Source organism: Spea bombifrons, chromosome 8 (assembly GCF_027358695.1).
Source record: "Spea bombifrons isolate aSpeBom1 chromosome 8, aSpeBom1.2.pri, whole genome shotgun sequence".
Lineage (NCBI taxonomy): Eukaryota > Metazoa > Chordata > Amphibia > Anura > Pelobatidae > Spea > Spea bombifrons.
In genome coordinates, this window is record NC_071094.1 from 1,865,484 (window position 1) to 1,891,101 (window position 25,618).

Genomic DNA, 25,618 nt, shown 5'->3' on the forward strand with positions numbered 1-25,618 from the left:
TCTTCCCACTTAACGTCTTAATTCTGCGTCATATCCTTGGCATTATACATGAAAGCATCCATCACAATTTCTTCATCTAGCCATTTTTTGCAAAACCTAAAAAGTAAGTGTTCCGATGCTCAAGATGATGTGTGAATTACAACCACCATCATTCATGATCTAATAGAACTGGGATGTCTACCCCTTGTTCCCAAAGGTCACAAGAATGTGAACGATGGGCCAGTCATTGACTTATATCTAATTACAATCATACCAGCTTCTCTGCATTCCAAAATAATATATCTGGCTTGGTGCTGTCACATGCAGTGAATAGGAAATTAAAGTCTCACAGCCGCATACAGAGTGAGCATTTTACGCATAATTTAGGCTGGTGACCCCTATTAACCATCCTTTGAATTTGTCTTTCTTGGCTTGCTTTACAAACTTTTTTCTTCTTCTCCTTGCGTTAAGAGGATAATCAGCATTAAGACCGAATATGCTGGGCGAATTCAGCCATTAACCGCCACTGATATTCTTTTTTTTCTTCTGTTTGGGTCACCTTGCACTTGGTAATCGCTTGCTACAAATTTGAAACTTGAATCCTGTGAATGTGGGTACCTTGGAACAAAAATATTAACCCTAAAACAAGGGTTGTGAGACGCCAGTCCATGAGGGCTCTCGGGCTTTATTGATAATATTTAGCACATAGCTTTTCAACTCTAGAATCTGTCCATTTGCCCCAGCGGAGGATTGGCACATGCCAAATGACCCCTGAGCTCTGGGGGACACAGCAATGGATAGTCTTGCAGAGCACTGTACCGGCTACCGTCATGGTCCATAATCTATTTAAAGCTTTCTATGTCCAACCATCTTGCATTTCCAGAGAGCCTGCATTGACTTTGTCATTAGCGCCAAGCCGCTGACACGATACATGCCGCAGAACCGACAATCCTTCCAATACAAGATGTGGAAATTTGTGGTCTCTCCGCCATTTGAGTATTTCATTATGGTGATGATCGCTCTGAATACAATTGTGCTTATGATGAAGGTAAGATGAGAACTCTTTATTCTGCTTTTGTATTAAATAGTTATTAATTCCTAAACAAACGAGAATGGTTACACATTGAGTCAATAAATGTCAAAGCTGAGAATTTTTAAAGCCCTCGGAGTGCAGTTTTTTTATAACGCTGATTATCAGACTGTAATAGGAAAAGTTACGAGGTTCTTCGATAATTCTTCAATTTAGGTAGAGGTCTAATGAAAATCAAACTATTCTTGTCTTACTAACCATGCTGAACTACCGTGTATCCAGCGGTTTAAGTTTGCTTGGCAGCTCAGACCCTGTGGAGTTGAAACTATGGGGCATGCAAGGTTCAGGTAAACCCAGGTCATCGTAACTCTGGCATTCCAACTGTGTTTATATGAAAACAAGTTCTAGTTGAAGTCATTGGGGACTTGGATCAACTCAACAGGACTTCTGTTACCTGCCTCGGAATGTATAATTAAGACGTATTCAACAGAACTTAGAGTTCTGTTGTTCATCTGCAGTTTGGTAAATATTCTTCATCCATCTGCAGTTTGTTAAATTTCACCCCAATAATTGTTCTCTTGTGCGTGTTTCAGTTTTACGGTGCCTCGCCGACATATGAAGATATGCTGAAATGTTTAAATATTATCTTCACCTCCATGTTCTCCTTGGAATGTATCCTGAAAATCATCGCGTTTGGTGTCTTGGTAAGCAGCTCGAGGCCCGCAACTCCTAAACTGGTTTCAGGTCCATAGACAGGCACGCTGCAGTAGTCTGACGGTCGTATATTTGCTATTTTTTAATGGTTTTGGTAACTGGCAAACAAACTACCTATATACGGTATATAGATCCCAAGCATGCAGAGGCAGAGTCATCTTCCACATATAATAAATATCGATCTGACATGATCTCCTTATCTTCCGCAGAATTATTTCAGAGATGCCTGGAATGTCTTTGACTTTGTCACTGTTTTGGGAAGTATAACTGATATTTTAGTAACAGAGATTGCGGTAAGTATCATTTCACCTATTTGCAGGTTAATGGTTCTCAGGCATTCTTTTGTGATTAGGGTATCACTCGATGCAATGGCTGTTAGAAAACCCTTTCTTTTTTAGGTGTAGAAACTGCCTTTTCTTCAAACTTTACAATGCCTTGTACTGGGAAAGAAACATGTCCTTCAAGAGCGCACCACCATACCTGGGAACTTTGTGGTTGTGGCTACCTGGAGGACTCCCCTTGAGTGATGCGGGGGAGCGGTCCCACTGATTGAAGTGGGCGGTCCCACTGATGTAGCGCAGGAATAAACTGATTGTGTAGGGGATATGGGCGGGGAGTGAGATGTGCCGCAACACCAAGACCCGGAGTCTCCCCTTGGAGGACGAAATACATGGGATCAGGGGGGTTGTTCTACTGGGAGATCTAAGGGAGGATTAAAAGGTGTTGATGTATTAAAATGTTTTATATTTGGCACCACTTTAGTAGAGATTTCCTTGTGTCTTAGAATCTCATTGTACAGGAAAAGGTGGGAAATGTGTTTCACTATTTCAGGCTTTTAAAACATGTCAGTTAAAATCTTTTGAGATCGTGACCATTTTTCGTGCCTCTATCACATGACGTAGACTTGGAAAAACTCATGTGAAAGTAGTAAAAAATGAAGGGGAAAAAAGCATATAACGTGGAAGAAACTTGCGTGTTTGGATCTTAAAGCTTAAGTAGGATTTAAAGCTTAAATTCTCAGGTGCGTAGGTCTAAAACGTCAACAATTCCCGAGCAAGGGAATGATGATGGGTTTCTGATGGAAATGTTCAACAAAAGCGCTAATTATCAAAATGAATATGGATGATAGCAGAAAGTTCTGTAAATGTTGCAGCCACAAGGCATGTATTCTGCTAAGGAACTAGACAGGGACCCCCAAAGTACCTCGAGCCCCGCTTCCGCTCTCAGCTCACCGCTGAAGACTCATAGAGGATAGTTCCCACCAAAGGTGACCAGCCCAGCTCTGAAACTGTGAAAAGACCCACTGTTTTGGGTTCTCATCCGCTAGCCTTAGAAGGTCATGATTTAGGGTAAAAAACTGATATTAGAGAATGACCTTCTTTAGTCATGGTAAGTCTTGTAAAATCGAAAATACTGGAAATGACTATAACCGATATCCATACTAATGTTGCTTTTTTTCTGTATTATACTAATTAGCTTGTAATTTGCATTGTGGAAATCTATGCAAATGAAAAGGTGCTCCCACCATACATTTTCATGAAAAGTACCATGTACTCCAGGAATCTGTATCAGCTCATGGAAACCTCAAAATATCCAGCTCTGGGAATGATGGACTCTGACCAGCCTAAAACTATCCAGAACTTTCCATGGGGTTTTAAAATTAGAACGGGTAACCAAATGTATTTTTAAACCTGGAACTTTTTAGGGAAAATTTCCCTGCAAACCCCCCCATTTAATAAACCTTTGTAATGGTATTCATGGGGAGGGGGGTTATATCTTGGAACCCCAACAAAGGTCAAGACCGAAGCCCACTGAGCTGGATTTTTTGACAATTGAAATCATGGAGCGATATCATTTTCCAATGTGGACACATGTAGAACCATTCACATTTTGTTTTTAATCCTCACTGACCATTCGTTCTTCTAAACGAGCCAATTGGTAACCGATGATCTAATTGGTAACTGGAGTTGGTAACCAAACCAATTGTGTTTTGCAATTTTGAGATAAAGCAAAGTCCAGACTGAGCCAACTGAGCTCATGGGAGTCTTAAATACCCCAAAATACATTGAGTATTAACCCCTTAAGGTTCAGGGATAACTTTACGCAATAGGACCTTAACATGTTTTGTCTTTTTTATAGAAAGTAGGCTTTTATGGGTTTTTTTCAGAAGACAGAGGAGATAACACAAATTCTAAAGAAGCCACGTGTCATTGTAACATGGCTTTCTAAACAAGGGACCGATAACATCCCCCAAAATAACATGCCAAAAGAGGTCCCTTTAAATTAAAAACAAATCCCCGTATGAGAGCAACACAACCTCTTTTTGAAACGTCGTTTTCACATTATTTTTCTGAAAAGATTTTGGTTATAAACATCAAAAAGAGAGAATGGAGGCGAAGAAAATCTCCACCTTTTAAAACTCAGATTTTTGGGGGAATTTTATTTATTTTTAAGAGTGATGAATAATGATAATAACAATTTGCAGGTCTATTTTAAGGTTAATTAAAAAAAAAAATCATATTTCTGTGTGTGTCTGTGTTTATCTGGTCTTTGTGGTTTTCTTTTCATATTCCTTTTGTTTTTATATATTTCACGGCCTGCTGATCCATGCTATCCAATCAACATACAATGCGGGGGGAAAAAAAATCCAAAAACCCCAAAACCCTCTTTTTCTGTATGTTGTATTCACCTGCAAAACCCGTGTACTGTGTACCACCAAATTTCACCCATGGCAACATCACATCTAGAACACGGTTGGTTCCGCAATAATTTCTTGAAATATTTAAACTTTTTTCCTTTGCTTGTTTGTTTTTTTTTTAATTTCTTGATAAAGTTTGATGGGGAAGGTGATTTACTGGACACTAAGGGAAGGTGGGGGTTTAAGGGCCCCTTGGGGGGTGGTTGAATGGCCCGGGGGAGGGTGGTGGTGGCGGTTGGGGTTAAGTTTCCCAATTAGTTCTACCTTTCCAGCACTTAAAGAATTAGCTGCTGGTTCTATCTATCAATCTTTCAACAGCAAAAAAACCCAACAAAAGGTTAAACACTTTAAAGCTAAAGTAATAAAACATAATTAATATAAAACAAAACAAAAATCAGTTTATTGCGGATATTACGTCCCACCCCATCTGAGGCAATCAGTGTAAAACAGGCGCTACGTTGTGACATCAGACAGGACTGTTTCATTCACATTAGCACTTGGCCAAAAAATATAATGTGAGGAATAACATTATTATTATGTATAACATGCAGCACCGGGGTGGAAAAAATAGGCACTTACAGTGAGGTCCTCTGAACTGACCTAGAGCTGCTGTCAGCCATTGCACTTCGGGACACTTATTTGCAGTCTGGGGGCCGCCGGCCTCTCCTCAGCAGCCAATGACTGGACACAAAATGGAGGGAAAGGTAATGGAGGGAAGTTAAGCAAGAAGGAGGCTGAGCAGCCAATCAGAGCGCACACTCTGTTACCTTAAGCCCTCCCACTTTTCCTGCCTCCAGGCAGATGGCCGCTGGGAGGAGCCGCTCTGACTGGATTCATCCGGTTATATCTGTACCTGCTGTACAGCAGCTCCTCTCTGCTGGGGTCTGACGGCAACTCACATTACTCGCAGCCAGCACGGGGTGCGGCAGCAGTGGGACAGAATTAAGTCATTTTAGAACAGTATGGGGTCTCAGGGCCCCCTACACCATATCCAACTACCCCAACAACCCCCCCACCCCTTGAGGAATGAGGGTAGCAGGTCCCGCTGACATTGCGGAACACACGCCATTGTTGGAGTGGGAGTGGGAGTGGGTGGGGAGAGGGAGCAGAAGAAACACGCGACTAGAGGGGGCCGACGGGGGACGATTCAAAGTCGCACCTCTGACATCACTATAAACAATGGAGGGGGGGAGTAAAGAATCTACAGAATCTTAGAAAGAAATCTCCCTCCACTTTCCTCACAAACACACCAGGGCCCTCCTGTCCTCGACTATCTAGGCGCGCACGTTGGGCTGGTTTTATTAACCGTTTTGCTGCTGGAAGACTGATGTCATTTTACGGAAATTGTCCATGGGAACTTTTTTTACATTTTTTTTTTAAATTTAGGTATTTAAAGGCTCGCTCAGTACACACCTTCCCCGCGAACCGTGCCAATCCCGAATGTTTGTTTCACGCAAGGGGTTGAGGAACAGACCTCACTGTTATTTTGCTTCAATAGTCGTCAATTAACCCTTTTGCCACATGTTCCGCAGCACGTGGCCCCTGAAGTGACAATAAATAATAAAAACGTGTAGAACGTCGGTGTCTTTAAAATCTGAAACGTCTCGGCCAGTGGCTTCTGTTCCTCAGCATGCAACCTCATCCAGCTGCATGAAGCATCGAGAATGGGGGCAATTAGGGCAAAAGCAAGGGCAGGAAAAACTTAAAAAGGGAACGCAAGCAGACCACGTGGAACGAAGCTTCTTTGGCCATGAAGATGAGCAAAATGCCCTACGTTGATTTTTGACCCGGTCATTTCAACCAATGCAGTTAAAAAAATATATATATATATTCTCTAAGGAGTTCAGCACTAGAAAGACTCGTCTCTGCGATTAACCTAATAATTTATTCCGCTTTTCAGATTTAAAACCACGCTCGGAAAAAACTTGGAATGTTGACTTATAAAACGTGAAACTTAAGTAACTTAAGTTTGCTCTATCATCAAAAAAAACAAATATTTGAAAACTATTATTCCGAAGTTGACTTATTTTCGAGTTAAGAAGTAGATAGTCCAACCTTCGCATCTCTGGCCAGATTAAAACACTTGGCCAGCATGCGGTCCTAAATGAGTCCATATCACAATGTAAAGGGCCACGTCATTTCTGGTGAGGTCAAAGCCAAGAAGTCTCATCATAGACCAGCTGGATTCAAATATTTTCTCTTAAAAATTCCTTTTAAAGCCACCCAACAGTTAGCATTCTCTACTTGGCAACACTATACAAATAAAATTATTGCTTTTGAGGTTATTTCCCAAATTTCTTTATTCTCCATCCCCATTTTCTATGTAAAAAGGGTCCTTTGAGGATTGAAGAGAGAGACAGTTCCTTTCCCATCAATCCACAAAGCCCTTTTTTTCACATAGTTCTTCTTGGTTCGGGAAGACATTCCAGTGGAAAAAAAAATACGTGCTTAATAGCAGTGCTGAATATTTTATAAGCTGAGATTATATTTAATTAAGTCTGGAGCCGAAGAGAACAATTTCATCTCTCTCATCCTGGAGTTCTCATTAATAAAGCTCCCCCCGTATCACTAAATCACTAATAATCCTCCATTATTCATTGCCCCTCTTTCTAATTCTAATGCTCTGTTCTAGTCTGTTGCATATGATATGCTCGGAACTTTCATCCATAGTCCTCCATTGCTCTTGGACCATTTGGTGGGGCGTTTATGCCTGTTTGTCTATTCTGCTTGTGCCTCCGAAAGATCATTTGGGAGATGTCAAGAGAACGGGGGAAGGGAGGTGAATTGGATTCACCGACGGATTAAATGCATGCCTTTATGGATCTTCTATGCTATGAAGCACGTACAACAAGCATAAGACCAGGACTGATGGACTTCTACATAGCTTTCCCATGCCTCCAAATGATGAACTTGATGGAACATCTTGAACCCTACTGAACATATTTATAAAAGTTTATCACCAACCTATCAACATTAGCGACAGTTCCTTGTTCTTTAGGGCCAAACACCCGTCCTCAAAAAACAATACTTTTTTTTTCTCCTATTTTTTTAGATCAAGGACAAAAACCTCAAGCTCTGTTCCTCAAAGTTTCTTGTTGGTAGTTAGGTGGAAACCGTTAGCCATCAGCGGGGTTCGGGTTAGCGGGTTGTGCATGTGATCGGTCTATACTAACCCCTTTCAGTTTTTGAAATGGCAGCAACTGCAAGTTTCGTGCTTGGGAATGGAATGGGTTGAGCTTGGTTTATTTTGCAAGGAGGAACGCGGGAAGGAGGGAAACGCGTAATGGAGGTTAGAGACTCTTCGCTTAGTAATTTAATTGTTTTTTTTATTTGCCACAGGAAAATTTCATCAACTTGAGCTTCCTGAGACTCTTTCGAGCCGCCAGATTGATCAAACTCCTGAGACAGGGCTACACCATCCGCATCTTGCTCTGGACCTTTGTGCAATCTTTTAAGGTTAGCCAAGCTCGCTTAATGTAAGACTCGGTTTAAATTAGGAAATGGACCCTTAAGTTCCTTTAGGAAAAGCAAAGTCCTGTCTTCGAAGGAGACTGTAGAAAGCTTATCATCCCACTGGCCAAGAAATAAACAAAATGGACCTGGTGAAAATGTAAAGCGTATACAGAACAGTTAAATGCATTCTCTTTACTTTCTGTCCGTGGTCTACATGCTCCAAAGACGCAAACTCTATTTGTCCATCTAAAGACCGTCAAAGGTCTTACTGATGACTTGGCCAACAGTTGAGTGCCATTAGTCTTTAAGGCCAACCCTCGCTAGACTTTCAGGTCACCAGAAGACCTCTCACTAAGCCAAGCACAACACAAGTTTTGAAACTGGTTAGAAGTTATGGAAGAAATATATAACGTCAGCACACGTGTAGCCATCATAAATTAGAAGTCCATATTGCCCTGAAAAAAATGAATGCTCGAGTAACGATCTTCCAGCTTCCTCCCTATATACACCGCACATGTACTTAAAAAATGAATGCGGGTGATGCGTGCCTTTTCTGCATTCCCGGGATGGAAATTCCAGGAAATTGACAACTAACAGTTATGTTTTCTGTATACATCTGACCTCTGCCATCTAGTGAGGCGCTCAGCTGGTATCTTGCCGTGAAAAATGGGATTATGGATGATTGGTGGGTGGCTGTCTGAAACAAACATGTGTTCGATGCAGACAGGGTCTAACTGAATATATTATTTTTTCTGGCTGCAGGCCCTGCCATACGTCTGCCTTCTTATAGCCATGCTGTTCTTTATTTACGCCATCATCGGCATGCAGGTAAGAGAGAAAAAATATTGTAGCATGCTTTCTTTTAGTTAATTGAGCACAAAAAGGTGTTTAGTAAGATTTTATAGCAAGGTAAAGTAAAGTCTTTTATAAAGTCTATAAAAAAATGCATAACACAAAAATATAAAACACTTTGCATGTAGGCATCCATTTTGGTTGAGAATGTCTCCGCCCACTAGAGAACAAGGCAGTTTTTGCCAAACTGGGCAAGATATAACTATTTATGCATTATGGGGAAAGTGCACCGTCTTGGGTTTACCCCACTTGGCCCCAATGTCCTCTTTTTCTTTTCACAGGTGTTTGGTAACATTGGGTTAGCAGATGACAGCGCCATTAACCGCCACAACAATTTCCGGACCTTCTTGCAGGCCCTCATGCTCCTCTTCAGGTATGGCTTCTTGTCCTTCTTGAGCGATGGGCATTGGAACACAGGAACCGCAGAGTTGCAATGTATCTGTAGTAATGGCTCACAAAGCAATTTGCCGGATTTCTCAGTCATTTTGTTTCCTATTTTGTTCTAAATCCATATTTAACAACCCCCATTTTAGGGCCTGTTCTTGGTGGCAGTAGTCTTTAGATCTAGAGACATGAGGAATGTAAATCCTGCTCTGGAGTAATCCTGAGTTACGAGAGGCCACACCATCCCAGACGTACTTTATCCTCTTTCTAACGAGACAATTTGAGAAGCCATTTTGAACTTTTACATGCCATGTCTCAGTCTTGATATATAACTACATGTCGTTCTTTGTTCAGGAGCGCCACTGGAGAGGGTTGGCATGAGATTATGCTTTCCTGCCTTAGTAACCGTCCCTGTGACCCCCGATCAGGCAACATGAAAAATGAATGCGGCAGCGATTTCGCTTATTTCTACTTTGTCTCCTTCATTTTCTTGTGCTCTTTCCTGGTGAGTTTGCAAATATATCTGGTGTCCCAAAAACACAACTGGCATATCCTGGACACCCAAACATTCTGAAAAAGCCATTTTTTTAATGCTTCTTATAATATAATTTGCTGAGGGAGTCCATTTTCCGTGGCACCTTACACGTCCTGATTTGTCTTCCATGCACTCTCTAGCTCTAGAGAGTGAGGTGCAACATTCAATTAATCCCCCCCCCCAGCAGAACCAAAGCTATCAGTGTCTTCAAATATTAATTCATATATAAATGTTTGCAGGTATATTTTCTAATGCCTAATGTTACTAAATACTCTGCAATACATGATAAATTAAATTACTTTTTACAATTAATGAACCAGTGGTGGTGGAGTAACATGAAGCCAGTAACCGTCCCCTTTCAAAGGGCTGATGATCTGAAAAAAATAAATCAGTCCCCATGCTGCGCCAAGGAAAAATTAGGTATCGGGGAAGGGATAACGGCTTTAGACATGGCACGGCATAGTAGCCGGGGTCCATAACAGTAGCATTTGTCCCAAATACCCACAAAAACCCCAGAGACACAGGGTGAAAATAATTGGTCCCTACTCAAGTCATTATCAGTAAATGTTAATATTTTTTGTCTGTATATTTATCATCTCATGCCATGTACTATATCTGTGGATCTGGATCTTTCTGGTACTCTAAAGCTCTGTTAGAAACATAAAATCCCCAAAGGCTCTGCCCCTGTTTCCAGATTCACACGTCCTCCATACAGACACATATGTGTGCATGCGCTGCCACATAGGGTACCGAGTATTCACCAACATGGAAATGGAAAGACGAGATTCTTAGTTCCTTGTCTTTTTACCAACTCCGAAGTTAGATGTAAGTAGTAGTAGATGTGAAGTAGATTGATCTTCATGTCTTCCATCTGTCTTTACTTGTAGATGCTGAATCTCTTTGTGGCTGTCATTATGGATAATTTTGAGTACCTAACACGAGACTCTTCCATACTGGGACCTCATCACTTAGATGAGTTTATCCGAGTTTGGGCTGAATATGATCCAGCTGCTTGGTACGTAATTCGCTTGCTATTGATAAGTGTCTTCTGTCTGCTAATGTATGTTTAATAGCTGGGACTATTTCTTCTTAATTGGGGAACAATTGGACCCTAGGCAGGTGTCTGGGTTGCCTTGCGCATGATCCGACAGAGGTGGCTTCTGTTGGACAATCTCCAGCGGTGGCCAGTAGGATAATATATTCCAAATCTGGGTAATGTGGGAAAATGGAGATGTGTTTATAACACAACATATAGACCAGGTATAGCCAACCTGTAGCTCTCTGGCTAGTTCAGAACAGCTGGAGACATGCCTGAGACCCACCTCTCCTATAGACAGTGCTTTATGGCGTAGGAGTTATTGTAATGTTTGTTTTAATTGACAATTTGCCTTTAATTGATACTGAATTGAACCCCATTGTCATATAACCATCGATTGTATTCCAGTGGAGACATAGGTAAAATCCTACAGGGCGTTCAATGCAGCAGGACTCGGAGGATCTTGGTTTCAATGTTCTGCTGGATTAACTGGATATTTGTTCCTTTGAAATGTTATTTCTCTTGCAAATTGCCTCCAGGGTCACCGGGGGGGGGGGATTCAGTGTATCAATTTGGCAGTCAAAGGGTTGAAATATAACAACATATGAAATTGCATTTACACCCCCCATGGTGAGAAGTAGATCCGGTTTATGAGAAGAAAAACTGTTTGATTTCAGTAGAATCTTTAAAATATTTGAAATCCCATCTCTATGAGCGATAACATCGATACGTAAGGTAGCATTAAGAAGTCCAATAAGGCCAAGCGCCTTTTTTCTAATACGTGAATCTTCCGTGTCCAAGTTATACTTTGGGAAAGGAATTAGCCAAGATGAAGATTTTTACGATGCCTTTGAGGTCCAAATTTGTTCAGATATAATCCCTGTCACAATCTGCTCCACTTATCTGTGAAGTTAACTAACAGTGAATGTTGCCTTTGCCTGAAGGGTTCTGTCAAGTTTAAGAGTCAGAAACACAATTTTACCAAAGTCACCCATAAAATGGTGGTGGACATGACTACCAACCTCCAGGGGTTTCTCCTGCCATGTCAGGTCGTGTAGAGTTATTATACCAGACACAACTTAGGTTGAATGTTTTTTTGTGCTTTACTATTTACTGTTTTATCACTGATTTTAGGACCTTTACATATGCACAGATATCATAGATCCATGACCTCTTCTAGTTAGACCATCAGGGAAAATGCCACTGGACGATAGACAGAATGTGGTCAAACGGTGGAAGGTATCCATCCAGATACGGAGGGCTTAGATATGTTCATTTGGAGATCACGTCACTGCCTTGTTACTTTGAAGAGGGAACAGTTGTGTTGATTTTTCACGGAATTATTAGAAAACAAGGGTTTAACCATCTTAGCATTTTCAATCGGGTCAAACAATGTGTTTCCACCTTCTGAGTAAAGCCAAGTATCTTGTCTAGACTGGGTTCGTAGACTTTCCTGATTCAATGTACTGTTCTTTTTCCAGCTACAGAATTCACTATAAGGATATGTACAATTTATTGCGTGTTATTGCCCCTCCTCTTGGGCTGGGAAAACGCTGCCCGTCAAGGGTGGCTTACAAGGTTTGCAACCTAAAGCAAGTTTGCATCCATGCCAAACGGGGGCTTGGGGCAGTATGGGGGTATGAGAACATCTGAAGGGGGGCTGTGCCTGCATGGGTAGGTAAGGCCCGCCCTCTTCCATCTCATCATGCTTTATATCCCCACCCCCGAGGGTCTCAGGTAGCTTCACTGGAGCGTTCCATGACACCAATAATCTGGGGGGTGCGGGGGTTCTGCAGGTTTTGTGGTTTTTGTGAATTATGGTGCATACAGTACTGCGTTTTCTCCAAGAGTGAAGCTGCCTGGACTCCTTTTGAGCATGATGAGCAGAATGCTGTTTATCCCCTTCAATGGTACCAAGAAGGGTAACGCATCTCGCATTGAAGGGTTTAAACGGGTGTCCCTTCTGGGAAGCACGAGGGATACTGAGATGCCCCCCTGTGCTCTTCCATGCCAGACCCCGATGGGCCACCCTCTCTGCTTAAGGCCAACTGCGCAGAAACCAAGCACCAGTCGCATCCTTCCTACCCCTGAAACCTTCACCCACCTTAACAATACAAAAAACATACCTGTGGATCGGTTACAGGACTGTACAATTTCAGGCTAATCAGATATGTTTTTTTTGTCTGTTTTTTTTCCCATAATCAATCCCTTTTGCCTGGCCTCCATGTCTGCTTCCCTCTGCTTCCCTTTTCATTTCCCTTCTTCATCCCTCATTTACCTGCTTCTTTTTTGTTCGGATTATTTTGTTGGTTTTATTTCTCCCCCCAATTTACGTTTCTCCTATCGCCCGCTGCTTGTCTCTTTCATGTCTCCCCTACCGCCATATGGTCCAATTCTTTCTGGCTACCTCATGTAAATATCCATGCCTTGCCCATGGTCATCTTCCTTTTTTTTACCTCCCCCTTGTGTTGGCTTGTATCTCCAATCCCTGTCTTTCATTGTCGTATCTCAACCTTCTTGTCCTCATCCCCTTCTTCCATTTCCATTGGCTGAACTGGTTGTCCATTTGCCGTTTCCTCCTGTCTCTGCCAATATGCCCCCCCTTATCCTTTCTGCCGCACCCATGCCTTCCTACCCCTTTCCGTCGCTGCAGTGGGCGCATTGGTTACACTGACATGTACGAGATGTTGAGACACATGCCCCCTCCCCTTGGCCTCGGAAAGAAATGCCCTGCACGTGTGGCGTATAAGGTAGCTCAGCTGTGACCACCAGTAACCTCCACTGGTCCTTAGCCCTTTTCCTGTCTCTGTCCTGTGCCGGTACCGTGGTGTGTGCTTCTCCCGGTGACTCCCGACCTTCTCTCCTCATGCTTTCTTTACACTTCGTTCCAAGCACAGAAACAGGTGAAGCCATCTCTGCAGAACTTGCGCGATGTAAGATCTGCAAAGCGTGAGCCCACCATCCTACTTTCCCCTGAACATGTCACTGCCGTGACCGGAGAGATCTCAAAACTCTGATGCCAGTCTTTAATGGTGATCTTACCGAGCGAATCCTCGGCTCCCTAGCGCCAGTCCCCACTTTTAGACGAACTTCTCCTCCAAGCTCTCCTGTATACGCAGACCAATTACATAGCATGTCATTCTGGTTTGGCATGTTCTTTGTCGCATGTCATGTTGCATGTTTTCTTAAAAGCATGTTATGAACTTACCGTGTGCAATGAAACCTCTCTGTCTCTTTCTCTACCTTCTTGATTGACCGTCAAGAGTAGATTACAGTCATTGATATCCTCTCTCGCTATATAAATCACTCTCTTTCCTATTCCCCAAAGTAAGAAGCCATTACGGCACGCAGGATATTGGCTCGAACATTGGCCATATCTTAGCCCATAGCCTATACGCTGACTATAGTATTTCTTAAAGGCACAGTGTAACCGTTTCCTCTTCCTATTGTTAGTATTCTATTTAACTTTAATTAGGAATTATTGTAAAATATTTTTTATTAGTATTTTTAAACTAATCCCTGAAGCAACGCCAGAAGTTGAGATCAGAGCCATAGCATTAAGTGGAAACGGACGCAAATCTCATGATTATTTAATTTAACATTATTTAACATGATCATTATTTTTTCATGATAGCGTCCCTTTAATAAGTAGATTTTTTTGAGGCACATGCATTATTAAGAGCTGACGACGATGTGAAGTTTACATCGAGCCCTACTTTCCTCTGCAGTCCTGCTTTTTTAAAATGACATTAAAGACGTGCAAAAAAAACCCCACAAAAAAACCATAAGATAGTCAAAATCTTTTGCAACCTCTTAAATTTAAAATGACATTTTCTTGTTCCGTTCCAAAATCAGTTGGTTCAAATTTAGCTCTGGTTTCTCTAGTTTAGATTGAATTTGCTATTTTAATTTAGGGATTTCTTTCTCTTCCAAAATTGCATGACTTTTCCTCTCTGTGACCAGGGAAGTCAAGCGAGGGCCGTGTTTCTCAACCTTTTCATCGTGGGGGTAGCGAATGGATCGACAAAAGATAGTTTGAGTATATGTATCCAGAAGCCATCAGAAGGGTCAAAGCACCTACCCCGTTTTTTCCTATTTGCTAGCTTTCTTTGATATAGCGCCATCATATTCAGTAGCGCTGTAACATGGACCAACACACCATGATCCATAACTGTGCTTCAAGCAGCACAAACTAGAGCCGTGGCCACAAGCACATTATTAATCATCGATCGAGCATTAAAAGCTGTCTGTATGTTAATATTTTAGGATCTGCGTGCCATGGAAGGGATTTTTCTAGGGAGGCTATCAAATCCGTCGCTTCCTGAGCCCTGCATCAGCTACACGAAAAGTTACAAAGACTTAAGACACTAAAATAGGCACGTTGTCAAGTTAAAGGAAGCCCGGTACATGCGGAGATATAAATTACATTCTAAACACTTGAAACATGTAACTTTGTTACAAAAATAATATCTTTTCGGTAACAGTTTGAAAAAAAAATCAGACACTTTTTAAGCTCTAATGAGCAGAAAATGTTAAAATGCCAAAAAATATATTTACGCAGATTAAAAGAAAAGAAAAATGGTTGAGAATCGCTGCCCTGGCCGAACGTCGAGGTCACAGGAGCTCCTTATTTGCATGTTATCGGAAGGAATACACGGGAGATTGTTTTACGGGTAACCTCGTCGTGTCTCCTTTCATCTCCTTCCCTCCTTCTCTCCCTCTGTGTTTCCAGCGCTTGGTCAGGATGAACATGCCAATTTCTGACACAGACCTCACCGTCCACTTCACCTCTACCTTGATGGCTTTAATCAGGACTGCGCTGGACATTAAATTGGCATCAGGTTGGTTCTTTTTTTAAATAAATATAATCGCATATTCCCTAAAAGTTAACCCCCCATAGACTGCTCTTTTGAGATGGTACTTTAGCGAAGGTTTGGCTCGGTGCGTAGCAATTATGTCCACGACAGCATGTGTTTTGTAGACACTGGTAGAGGAAGCTATAAATTCCTATGACGACGGATAAAATGGAAATCCTTAATGCTCTTTGCGGTGCCTCGACGAGCCTCCCTGAAATGACCTGAGAGGTAGCATCGTCTGCCAGATAAGCACTTGGACTGAAGTTGCGGTCACTGGACAGAGCAACAAAAATACTTTATTACGGCTGATCTGCGCAGACACCGCTCCCTCCTGATGTAAGATAAAAGCGTGGCCGTGCCAGGAGACGAAGAGACGACCATCAGCTAGAACAGACAGTCAAACGTTCTTAGGGTTCTTTAGTAAGAGTGTAGAAGGTCTATATCTTCTCCTACTCTCTTCTTCTCGAAACTAGGGAAGATCTTGTAAACCAGTAGTTTCACCTTCGAAACCTAAAATTTTCCTAAAAATTGTGGTCTGTCGCCCTGTAATGTTGAATTTATCAATCTTCGAAGGGGGAATAAAGCAACATGAATCTGACGCTGATTTGCGGAAGGAGATCATGTCGGTGTGGCCTAACCTGTCTCAGAAAACGCTGGATCTACTAGTACCACCTCATAAGCGTAAGAACATTCCCATTCCTGCCGCCATTATTTTGCCCTCCTTTGGATCAGACCTAAACCGTACAGTTCATAGTTTTCATGGGAAAGGCAGCCATGTCCATTTTTCTTAAGCCACAATTCTCTGTTCCCTCTCAACGTCTTCCTTCACAGCTGAGGAAATGACCGTCGGAAAGGTTTACGCGGCTCTTATGATCTTTGACTTCTACAAGCAGAATAAGAACAACCGTGACCAATCTCACCAGCAACCAGGGGTCCTCTCTCAGGTACGAGATCGAAGGTCTTTCCTTTAACCTAAGGCTTAATTTTTGTTGGGTTTACTTAAAACATTAACATTGCTTCTCATCATGCTTATATGTGGTTATTAAACCGTGATATCCATCGATCTGGAATTTTTGGAAGAGAAGAGACCGTTTTTGTATAGTAGGGGTTCAGCCTGTGAATACAGGAAGGTCACGTTGACATCTTAGAGGTCATCTGTGGCATTAAGCGCATTGAGAAATACACAAAGTAGTTTTACCACGAGAAATGTAATGGGTTGGAAACAGAAGACTGATTTTGGTTTGTTTATATATGTTTGTATATATACATGTTGCAGACAGGGACAGTCTCCTTGTTCCAGCCCTTGAAAGCAACGTTGGAGCAGAACCTTCCTTTTGGTAATTCCAAGGTGTTCCTGAGACAAAAGAGCTCCGCTTCCCTGAACAATGGGGGTGTCGTGTGAGTACCTCGAACTCCAGAAACATTTTCTCTCTCTCCATTAGGACTTTGGCAGGTATCAAGTAATTTATCTCCCTTCCAGACCCAATCAAGACTCTGCGATACGAGAGTCGAGCTCTTGGGGAAATCAACCGGCTGCAGACCCGTTTTCGACACCTAGAAGTACTGCGTTCCAGAGAGGTCACTCGGAAGAGATCCACGCACTACCAAACGGCAAACAGGCAAGCCTCGCTCCAATCTTTTATCTTGTTTTCACCGCTTTCTCTTATCTTTAAAATAACTACTGTATCACCAAATTGATGTTATTTGATTACTCTGGAGCTTGAACCCCCTTTCCTTACCCCTGCCTCCAGTCTGTAGAGATGAAAGAAATTGCCCAGAACCTCTCGAACGGTGGAGAACATCCAACCGGTTTGGAGATCCAAGGCCGTGCTGTCTCAATGCCCCGTCTGGCTGCTGAGGCTCATGTGAGTATACCCTCCATAGCATTTATCCTGTTGTTACTGGACTGCAAGTCCCATCATCAGCATGTATGAAGATGGCGAGACCTGTAGTCCAACAACAGGAGACCAATGCTCTATTTGTGGCGATGCATGTGAGTAGATACATTTCTTTTATTTTTGAAAGTAGAGAATATTATATAAATTGTCAGGAATAGTTGTTTTTTTCCAAGCCGTATGCATGTATGTGCGGTATGTTAAAGCTGGGGGTTTATACATGGGCAGGCACTAACCAGCAGCCACCTGAGCAGCCTCATTACCTATAGAAGGATATGTCCTCCCACAATGAGGTTAAAACGCGTCGGGCTAACGCAGCCTCCACTGTTGCAGGTGTTGGAACACACGTGTAGCTTGATTTCATGTAATATGTATCTTTCTTCTAACTGACGTGTATTTTTCCCTTTCTTGTGCCACCTCCTTCCCCACTCCTAAAACTTCATCCTCATCACATTCTTCATCTGCTACGTCTGTCCACGTTTCCGTTCTGATTTCTACTCGTCTTCGTTGCTATCATTGCTTTGTCTTCTTTCTCCTTTCTCCTCTTCTCTTCCTCCTTCCCTCTTTTTATTTTAATTTCAATCTCCTTCCTCCCTTCCCGACTCTCCCTGGTCCTCTCCCTCCCGTCATGCTGTCTGCCGCTGGTCTACGTGATGCCGTTCGAACCGCTTCACCTGTCTGTCTTCCATCAGCCGAGGAGCCGCGCTCCATCCCCCGGAAACGGTTACCTGCCCGTATGTAGACTCCTTAACTCTTACATGACTTACGTGTTAAGCTTTCCAACAGCTCTGCTTCATACAAATTATCTCATGTCCATCATTGACCAATCAAGGTGTCCTCTCCGCAAACTCATATGGTTGGTAGATGCCTTCCACGCCCAATCTAGAACTCTAGGATGTCCTAGAACGTTCCAGCATGGTGGTGATGCTCACCCTGGTGATACCCAGATGGTTAACCGCTTAGCAAGGGCCCCGGATTTGATATTTGGGTTTCTTCTGTCCTGTTTGGAGAACCCATTTGGATCTTATCTTGGATCTTATGTTGAGAAAACAAGAATCCACTGCACATACGACCTCTGTGTAAAAGCTCTGCCATGAAATGAGTTGTAGTAATAATTTATGAGAATATTCGGTGACCGAGGGGCTGCATTTGCCCCTCCGCTTTTTGCAATGCCCCTTTAACATACCTAATTCTGACCCCGAGCCCTCGGCAGCACAGTCATTCTATACACTGCTTTGGATTTAGAAGCCGTTTTATCAAGAATAGCGTTACTGTCCCTTTAAATCTAAACACGCTGCCAAATCCACCCTATTTTTTTCTTACCCTGCGCCATTAAAGGCCCGTTGTCACTTTAATTTGTATTAAACCCGCCGTGCTTTGAAAACCGCACATTTTAATGCATGATATTAAATATTCCCGTCGTATTATAAATGTTCTCATTGACAGAAAGTTCTTTTAGCACCAAGTTCTACGCCAGACTAAACTTGGCAGGGATCACCAGTTCACATTAGTGTATTAAACCCGCACACAATGCCAATCCTATCAATGTCAGCCGGCGGAAATTATCATTTTACAATAAAAAAAAAAATAATAATAATCAAGGTTAAAAGAACACAAGAACTTCAACGTATATATTTCATAGAAGCATATATTGCAGGAGATAAATTGGAATAAAGACTTTCAAGAGAATAACAAGGAAAGCGATTGGCTAATGATGGAGCTTTTTTACTGCGCTGCCTTTTGATAGGTTCATATTTGACCATTCAGCAAGCAGGCGAGGAACCCTGCCCATGTTACTTTTGTGAATGTCATAACTGCCAACAGTCCTGATACAGTCGGGACATGTCCCTTGGATGGCTCTCAGGAGGAGCAGCGACCCTATTTCCAAAGACAGCGGAAAACGTAGCATTTGAGTTGGTGGAAAGTTACTTTACTGAGAGGGTGGTAGATAAGTGGAACAGCCTCCCAGCAGAAGTGGTAGAGGGTAATACAGTGAGGGTATTAAACATGCATGGGTTAGACATACGGCTCCTGAATCTAAGACGAGACAAACGACTGATTAAGGTTTGAGTCTTTACAGCAGGAGAAACGGCGACTAGACGAGGGCCGGATGGGGCCGATCTGCCGGTTCAATTTATGGGTTTGGCATTACTATTAAAATTTAATATTTTCCAGTGTGAATGTTCCTTTAAACCCGTCTGGCACTTATAGGGTTAAAACCAGTTGACTCAAGACAAAAATCCATAGAATATCATTCAGACAAAGCAGACATTCCGATATTGAAACTCTTAATACACGCGGCTTAGCGTCTGCTGAGTGATGGCTATTATTCCTCCCCTCCGCCGCGACCTCCAGCATCGGAGGATTGAACGGGCGTCACCACGGGTTTCCCCCGATCTGTGCGCTTTCACCCTTCCCGATTATGACCCGTTCTGTTATTTTTGGAATTCACTTGTTTTAGAACAAAAAATGGCTTTTACACAATAAACGAAAAAAACAAACACTAGATTAGTAAGGAATCCAAACTCAGCGACATCACAGAGGAATCGCTGAGACGCAAATATAAGGGACTAAAGACAAAAAATACCTCTCTATTATGTCATCACCAGAGACATTTTTATTGCCTTGTCTGTCAAAACCCCCCAGATCCAGATCCACCAAAGCAAACACTGACTGTATGTCCGTACATGTCAAAGATAAACAAAATATCAAGAAATAAATAACAAAATAATAAAATAATACAATTGGAGCACAGGAGTGATGGGAGTGATAAAGGGCCATTGGAACACAGGAGTGATGGGAGTGATAAAGGAGTGATGGGAGTGATAAAGGGCCATTGGAACACAGGAGTGATGGGAGTGATAAAGGGCCATTGGAACACAGGAGTGATGGGAGTGATAAAGGAGTGATGGGAGTGATAAAGGGCCAGAAAAGAAAACATAGAACCTGCCAGCAGATCGGCCCCATCCGGCCCCCGTCTAGTCGCCTGTTTCTCCTGCTGTAAAGACTCAAACCTTAATCCCCTCTACCACTTCTGATGGGAGGCTGTTCCGTTTATCTACCCCTCTCAGTAAAGTAAAACCTCCTTCCATTCCATCAAAGCCCCTGGCCCTCTAGTTTTAGTCTATAAATATGAGTTGCTAACATTTTGTTAGCTGTAGATGCCTGGGGGTTACATACCCGGCGCCGTTCAGCACATTATTATTCAGTAAAAACTCCATGACTCATTAAAAGAGAAGTAAAATCCATAACTTTACTGGCAGGGATAGAAGCTCATTACCGCGCATGTACTGATTCAGCAGTCTGCCTCCTCAGCTCCAGGAGCGTCTTCCATTAACCCGAGCTGAGAAGATACTCAGTTGAAAAGACATTATGGAAATTGATGGATCTGTCCCCAAATTACAGTCCTCCATCCGCAGGGACCTCTAGGACACGTCTTGTACTTGGTGGCTCTGAGATTTCAGGAGAATCCTGTATCACATTGTAAAATAGTAAAAAAAAAAATTACATGCTGCCCCAGAGGAGCACTGGGGGCTCCTAGGACTACGAGCCTCTCCTGCATATCCACCGGTACTTGCTCCTTCTAGTGCTTTGTTCTTTGTTAATTAATCAGATTTTGGCTACCGACCTGGAGCCCACCATTATAGATGATCACGTGATCCATGGGCAACGCCCCCCTGCTCCAAGTTATTAAAAAAATAATAAAATTGTACGCATTTTTAAGGAGCAGTTCCAAAGAGGATTTTTTTTTAATAAAAATACATTTTTTTTAGTGTTTCTAAGGTTTTCCGATCTCTTTTCACAGCCGATTCCTGACACCAGCCCCATGAAGCGATCCATCTCCACCCTGACTCCACCGCAGAGACCCCAGCTGTACGAGTATTCCCTGGAGAAGGTACCGCACGAGCGCAGCCATCAGCATCACCACCGCTGCCACCGCCGCAAGGAGAGGAAGCAGAAATCCACAGAGAGGTCGCCCCAGAACGACGACACAGGTACAGGCTGTTTGGGGAGGGCGAAAATAGGTCACATGGTCTTCTTGGTCGTCTCTCAGTGCTGCGTACGTTTAGGCTCCCTGCTTGCACACTGGTGTCCCATGCACTCGAGCTGGGTTATAGGGAAAGTCTATGATGTCCTTCAAACCCACCCAGAAGATTTCTAGAACTCTAGATCTTTGATGGTTAAAACCATCAAAGATCCATCAAAGATCAAAGCGAGAAGTAGTTGGGTTCCATAATTTCATGACCTCCTTTTTTCACCCCATACCCTCCCATCTTTTAAGTTCCTTAATTCGTTTTTGACCGTCAAATTTCTTGAAATCCCCCAAATTCTCTCCGATTGCTTCCCCGGCGTTTCCATATCTGGACATAAAGTGAGATACATTGTTACATTGTTAATATCTCTAGTATAAAACGCCGACATTCCATACATTCCCCCGCTTTGAAGACGGCAAAATGTTTTATTTATGCCTCATTTTCTTCCAACTATTGATTTCAGCGACGTATGATAATAAAATATTCTGTAATTATACGTTAAATTATTTTAACTTGCTACTTATTACAATAAAGCAGCGTTTGCACCCGGAAATATGTTTAGAATGTCCTCTGCCTTCGAGTGACTGGTGAAGACGCACGCTGGTTGGAATTATTCTAGAAAATATCTCATGTGTTAATATTTGGGGTAAAAGGTTTACATATAATGCATTCCATTAAGTAAAATATAGGTGAATAACGGTAGGAGGTTCCATATGGATCCTGAGTAGTTATTTTACACTCGCCGCCATTCCGTTGACATGCGTTTTGAGTGAGTTGATGGGTTGACATCATTGTGCGTATCAGGTTGTAAATGTTGTCCCACGTCTCCTGTTGGTCCCTCTCGGCAGAGGCCATTCCTCGAGAGAAGAGGCAGGAGAGAGGCAGATCCCAAGAGAGGAAGCAGCAGCCCCCGTCATCAAACGAGAAGCAACGATTCTACTCCTGTGACCGATACGGAAGCCGAGAGTCTGGTCACCCGCGTCACTCAGATCACAGCCGGGCCACGTCTCCAAGTAGTGGCATCGACCATGGGACCAACAGACAGGTGAGAAGTTACAGAGGGGAGGCAGGTGTGAACGGTGGCCAGTAGAGGGCGCTGCACACCACGCTATAAGCCATCTGTACAGTGTGAATACATCATATATTATACAACGAGGAGTGTATAGACTGTATGAGCAGCTCTGAGGCAATAATAATCATAAATTAGAAGCCGTCATGGTTAAAATAGGAGTCACTGATGAGTATGTATAGATGCCGGGTGCCGTATAGAATGCCTGGTATCAGGCTGGAATTATTTCGTACTTTACGTATATATATATTTATTTTCTACCCCCGTTTGCATGTAGATTTCTGTGTATAAAGTGATATATCTTGCTGTGTTCGTACTGTTTGAATGCTGTGTTGACACACGTACATTCTGATTGCATTAGAGTGTGCGTGCAGTGGCTGCTTTTATATGTGTTGGTATATGAGAGGAGCTGGTTTGTGTGAATTCAACGAACATGAACCGGTTCCCTGTAGCAGAACCTGACTTTCTGTTTGTGTGCGTGTATCAGCGTGTGAGATAAGCATGCGCAGCATGTATGAGCGTGACGTCAGGGTGATCGGTTGTGCCGTTAGGATGCTGGGTGTAGGATCATAGTAACAGGAACTCGTTGCTTGCTTTGTACGGCTGCCCGTTTGCTTATGTTTCTTCTCTTCTTTCTCTTTCCTGTGCCTGTCTGCCTCCACTCTCTCTGATACGCTGTCTGCGTCATGCCCCGTGCGTGCACCATATCCAACCTGTGCCGTGCCCTTGCTTATTGGCATTGTGTGTGTCCTTGTCGTCCGATCATGTGTCGTCCTCTCGCCTGTTATGTGTGTATGTCGCGTGTCTGCCTGTGTCATGTTCCCATCACATGTTCCTGTGCTTCTTCCCCCTTTCAATGTAGGGCAGTGGCTCGGCCAGCGGAAGTCCACGTCTGACCAGCTCCGGTGCTAGCACTCCATGCCGGGGAATGCGGAGACAGCTCCCCCAGACTCCTCTTACCCCTCGGCCAAGCGTTACCTACCGGACGGCTCACTCGTCCCCTGTGCACTTCGGTGGGCTCGCTTACTCTCCCGGCCGCTTGAGCCGGGGCTTATCGGAGCACAACACCCTGATGTACAGCGACTCTCCTAGCCATTCTGCCTGCACAGTTACCCGCATTGGTTCTGACCCTTACCTAGGGCCACGCCAAGAGTCTGAAAGCTACAGTCCTGTGCCTGAGGATACTTTAACCTTTGAGGAGGCGCTGGCCAGCAACTCTGGACGTTCCTCACGGACTTCCTACGTGTCCTCTCTCACTTCCCATTCCCACCAGCTCTGCAGGGTACCCAACGGATACCATTACACCCTGGGGCTTAGCACGGGACCTGGGACAGCCCCGAGAGGCCGAAGCTACTACCACGAGGCAGACGAAGACGACTGGTGCTAGCACAGCGACCCAAAACACATCCTCACTCCCACCCCTGCTTCACTGGAAGCTTGTCGGGATCTGAGAGGGGCCCAGTTGCTTGAGTCACTACTGATGAGTTTTATCATCGGCCGGCAGATCGCCGGGATAACAGAGCATGTTACGAGAAAGCAGAGGCACCTTGGAAGAACTCCAATATAATAATTATGGAGATGTTACGGGAGGGATTAGTGAAAGTATCCGGGAAGGTTTTCAGCGCATGTCTGAATAACTAGGAAGTGTCTGGGCCATCGTCCTTTTGGGGGTTTTATTGGGGATAGGGAGCGGAAGCGCCCATTTGGATAAGGGATTGAAGCGTTGGAGAAACAGGATACAAAGGACATGTTGAGGTTCACCGAGTATACAATTTGATATTTCTTGTTTTCTATCTAAATATTATTTAAACGTATCGGAAGGACAGCAAGAAGAGAGACGGATACACCGACTTTACAAAAACACCGCGTTCACACACTGCCCCGTAAACCCGTAAACTCGTATTCCACGGTATAATCCCAATAAACGCCTTGTTTACATTAACAGACACTAGTCGCTTCCGGCCTGGGCTTATCCTTGCCGTCCCTTTTTTTTTTTCCTGGTCCTCGATGATACGGTGGTTTGTGGTGACCATGCGGTGGTTTGAGGACTGGTACGCTGGACACTTAACCGTTTATAATGATATTACACTGTAGCATGAGACAGTCGGCGATACAGTGCAGCGCTCTGTTGTTTTTCATGTTAACGCCATATTGCGATACGTGGACGGCCCCTCTGTTAGCGCTCACTTTGGGGAGTTGACTTTTGAGAATGAGGTGGTCCGTATGAGACCTATTTGTATGTCCCTTCACTGTCCTGAAACGTACCGGCGTACCGAGGCCACACGAGTCTTGTCTTTTCTTAGCGTGGCCTGGAGTTCGGTATGGAAAACTCGTGAAAATGGTCAAGGATGGCGTCTGTTCTGCGTCGTGGTCTCTGCATCTGAGATAGCCGCCTTCACATGCAAACACATCTCAAGTTGAGTAGTCACGAGGGTCGTTTGGACTTTCTAGATGCAAGCGGTAGGCCATATTGTACTTTTTTGTGTGTTTTTTTCGGCACTGGCGATTGTCTGGCTCTTGGGCTGTAGATTTGAGTGATTCACGTGACATTCTGATCATTTTTTTTGTGCCATTCAATCTTAGAGGCAAGAAAAGCTATCTGCCCCAGTGCCAAATTTCCTGAGTCTTCTCGACCAACAGGTGACAGATTGTGCCAATCCCTGCACACCCATCGTACTCCAACCATTCCTTAACTTTGGCCAAGCTTGACGTAACTGTACGTCCGCCTATGGCAGGAACGCCTTCCGTGATTCCGATTAAGAGCTATCGTGGCCTTGACGTTCACATGTAGCATATAGAATTCATACCAAGCACAATGTCATAGAGATTTATGGAAAGAATGTATATTATTCTGCATAGTGCATATAACATAACAAAGAAAATATATCTATAAATATATACAGTATATATTATAAGGGCAAAAAAAAAAGCTGATTTTCCAAAGATCTTTAAGACACCATTTTGGCAGTTATTATTTCATGCGCGGTAGGACTTTGACGACACGGCCAACCCAATACCGGCAGATTTTGTCGTATTTGTATTCTCTTGGTGTCACCGCTAGGTCTCTTCCATTTATTAGAATT

At 43.3% G+C, this 25,618-nt stretch overlaps 1 protein-coding gene across 1 annotated transcript in view; it reads left to right on the forward strand.

Moving 5' to 3' along the window:
• Nucleotides 1–24,477, forward strand: part of CACNA1B (calcium voltage-gated channel subunit alpha1 B) — a 92,949-nt gene extending 68,472 nt beyond the window's left edge. The window contains exons 30-48 of the mRNA XM_053472525.1: nt 863–1,027; nt 1,603–1,713; nt 1,933–2,016; nt 7,761–7,877; nt 8,637–8,702; nt 9,008–9,099; nt 9,465–9,615; nt 10,533–10,660; nt 12,163–12,259; nt 15,414–15,522; nt 16,111–16,218; nt 16,369–16,481; nt 16,814–16,935; nt 17,018–17,131; nt 17,276–17,402; nt 18,125–18,166; nt 21,238–21,427; nt 22,315–22,511; nt 23,398–24,477. Of these exons, the coding sequence (XP_053328500.1) occupies nt 863–1,027; nt 1,603–1,713; nt 1,933–2,016; nt 7,761–7,877; nt 8,637–8,702; nt 9,008–9,099; nt 9,465–9,615; nt 10,533–10,660; nt 12,163–12,259; nt 15,414–15,522; nt 16,111–16,218; nt 16,369–16,481; nt 16,814–16,935; nt 17,018–17,131; nt 17,276–17,402; nt 18,125–18,166; nt 21,238–21,427; nt 22,315–22,511; nt 23,398–23,922 (2,658 nt within the window). The 3' untranslated portion in view covers nt 23,923–24,477. The remainder of the gene's footprint in view (nt 1–862; nt 1,028–1,602; nt 1,714–1,932; nt 2,017–7,760; nt 7,878–8,636; nt 8,703–9,007; nt 9,100–9,464; nt 9,616–10,532; nt 10,661–12,162; nt 12,260–15,413; nt 15,523–16,110; nt 16,219–16,368; nt 16,482–16,813; nt 16,936–17,017; nt 17,132–17,275; nt 17,403–18,124; nt 18,167–21,237; nt 21,428–22,314; nt 22,512–23,397) is intronic.
• Nucleotides 24,478–25,618: the final 1,141 nt, after the last annotated feature.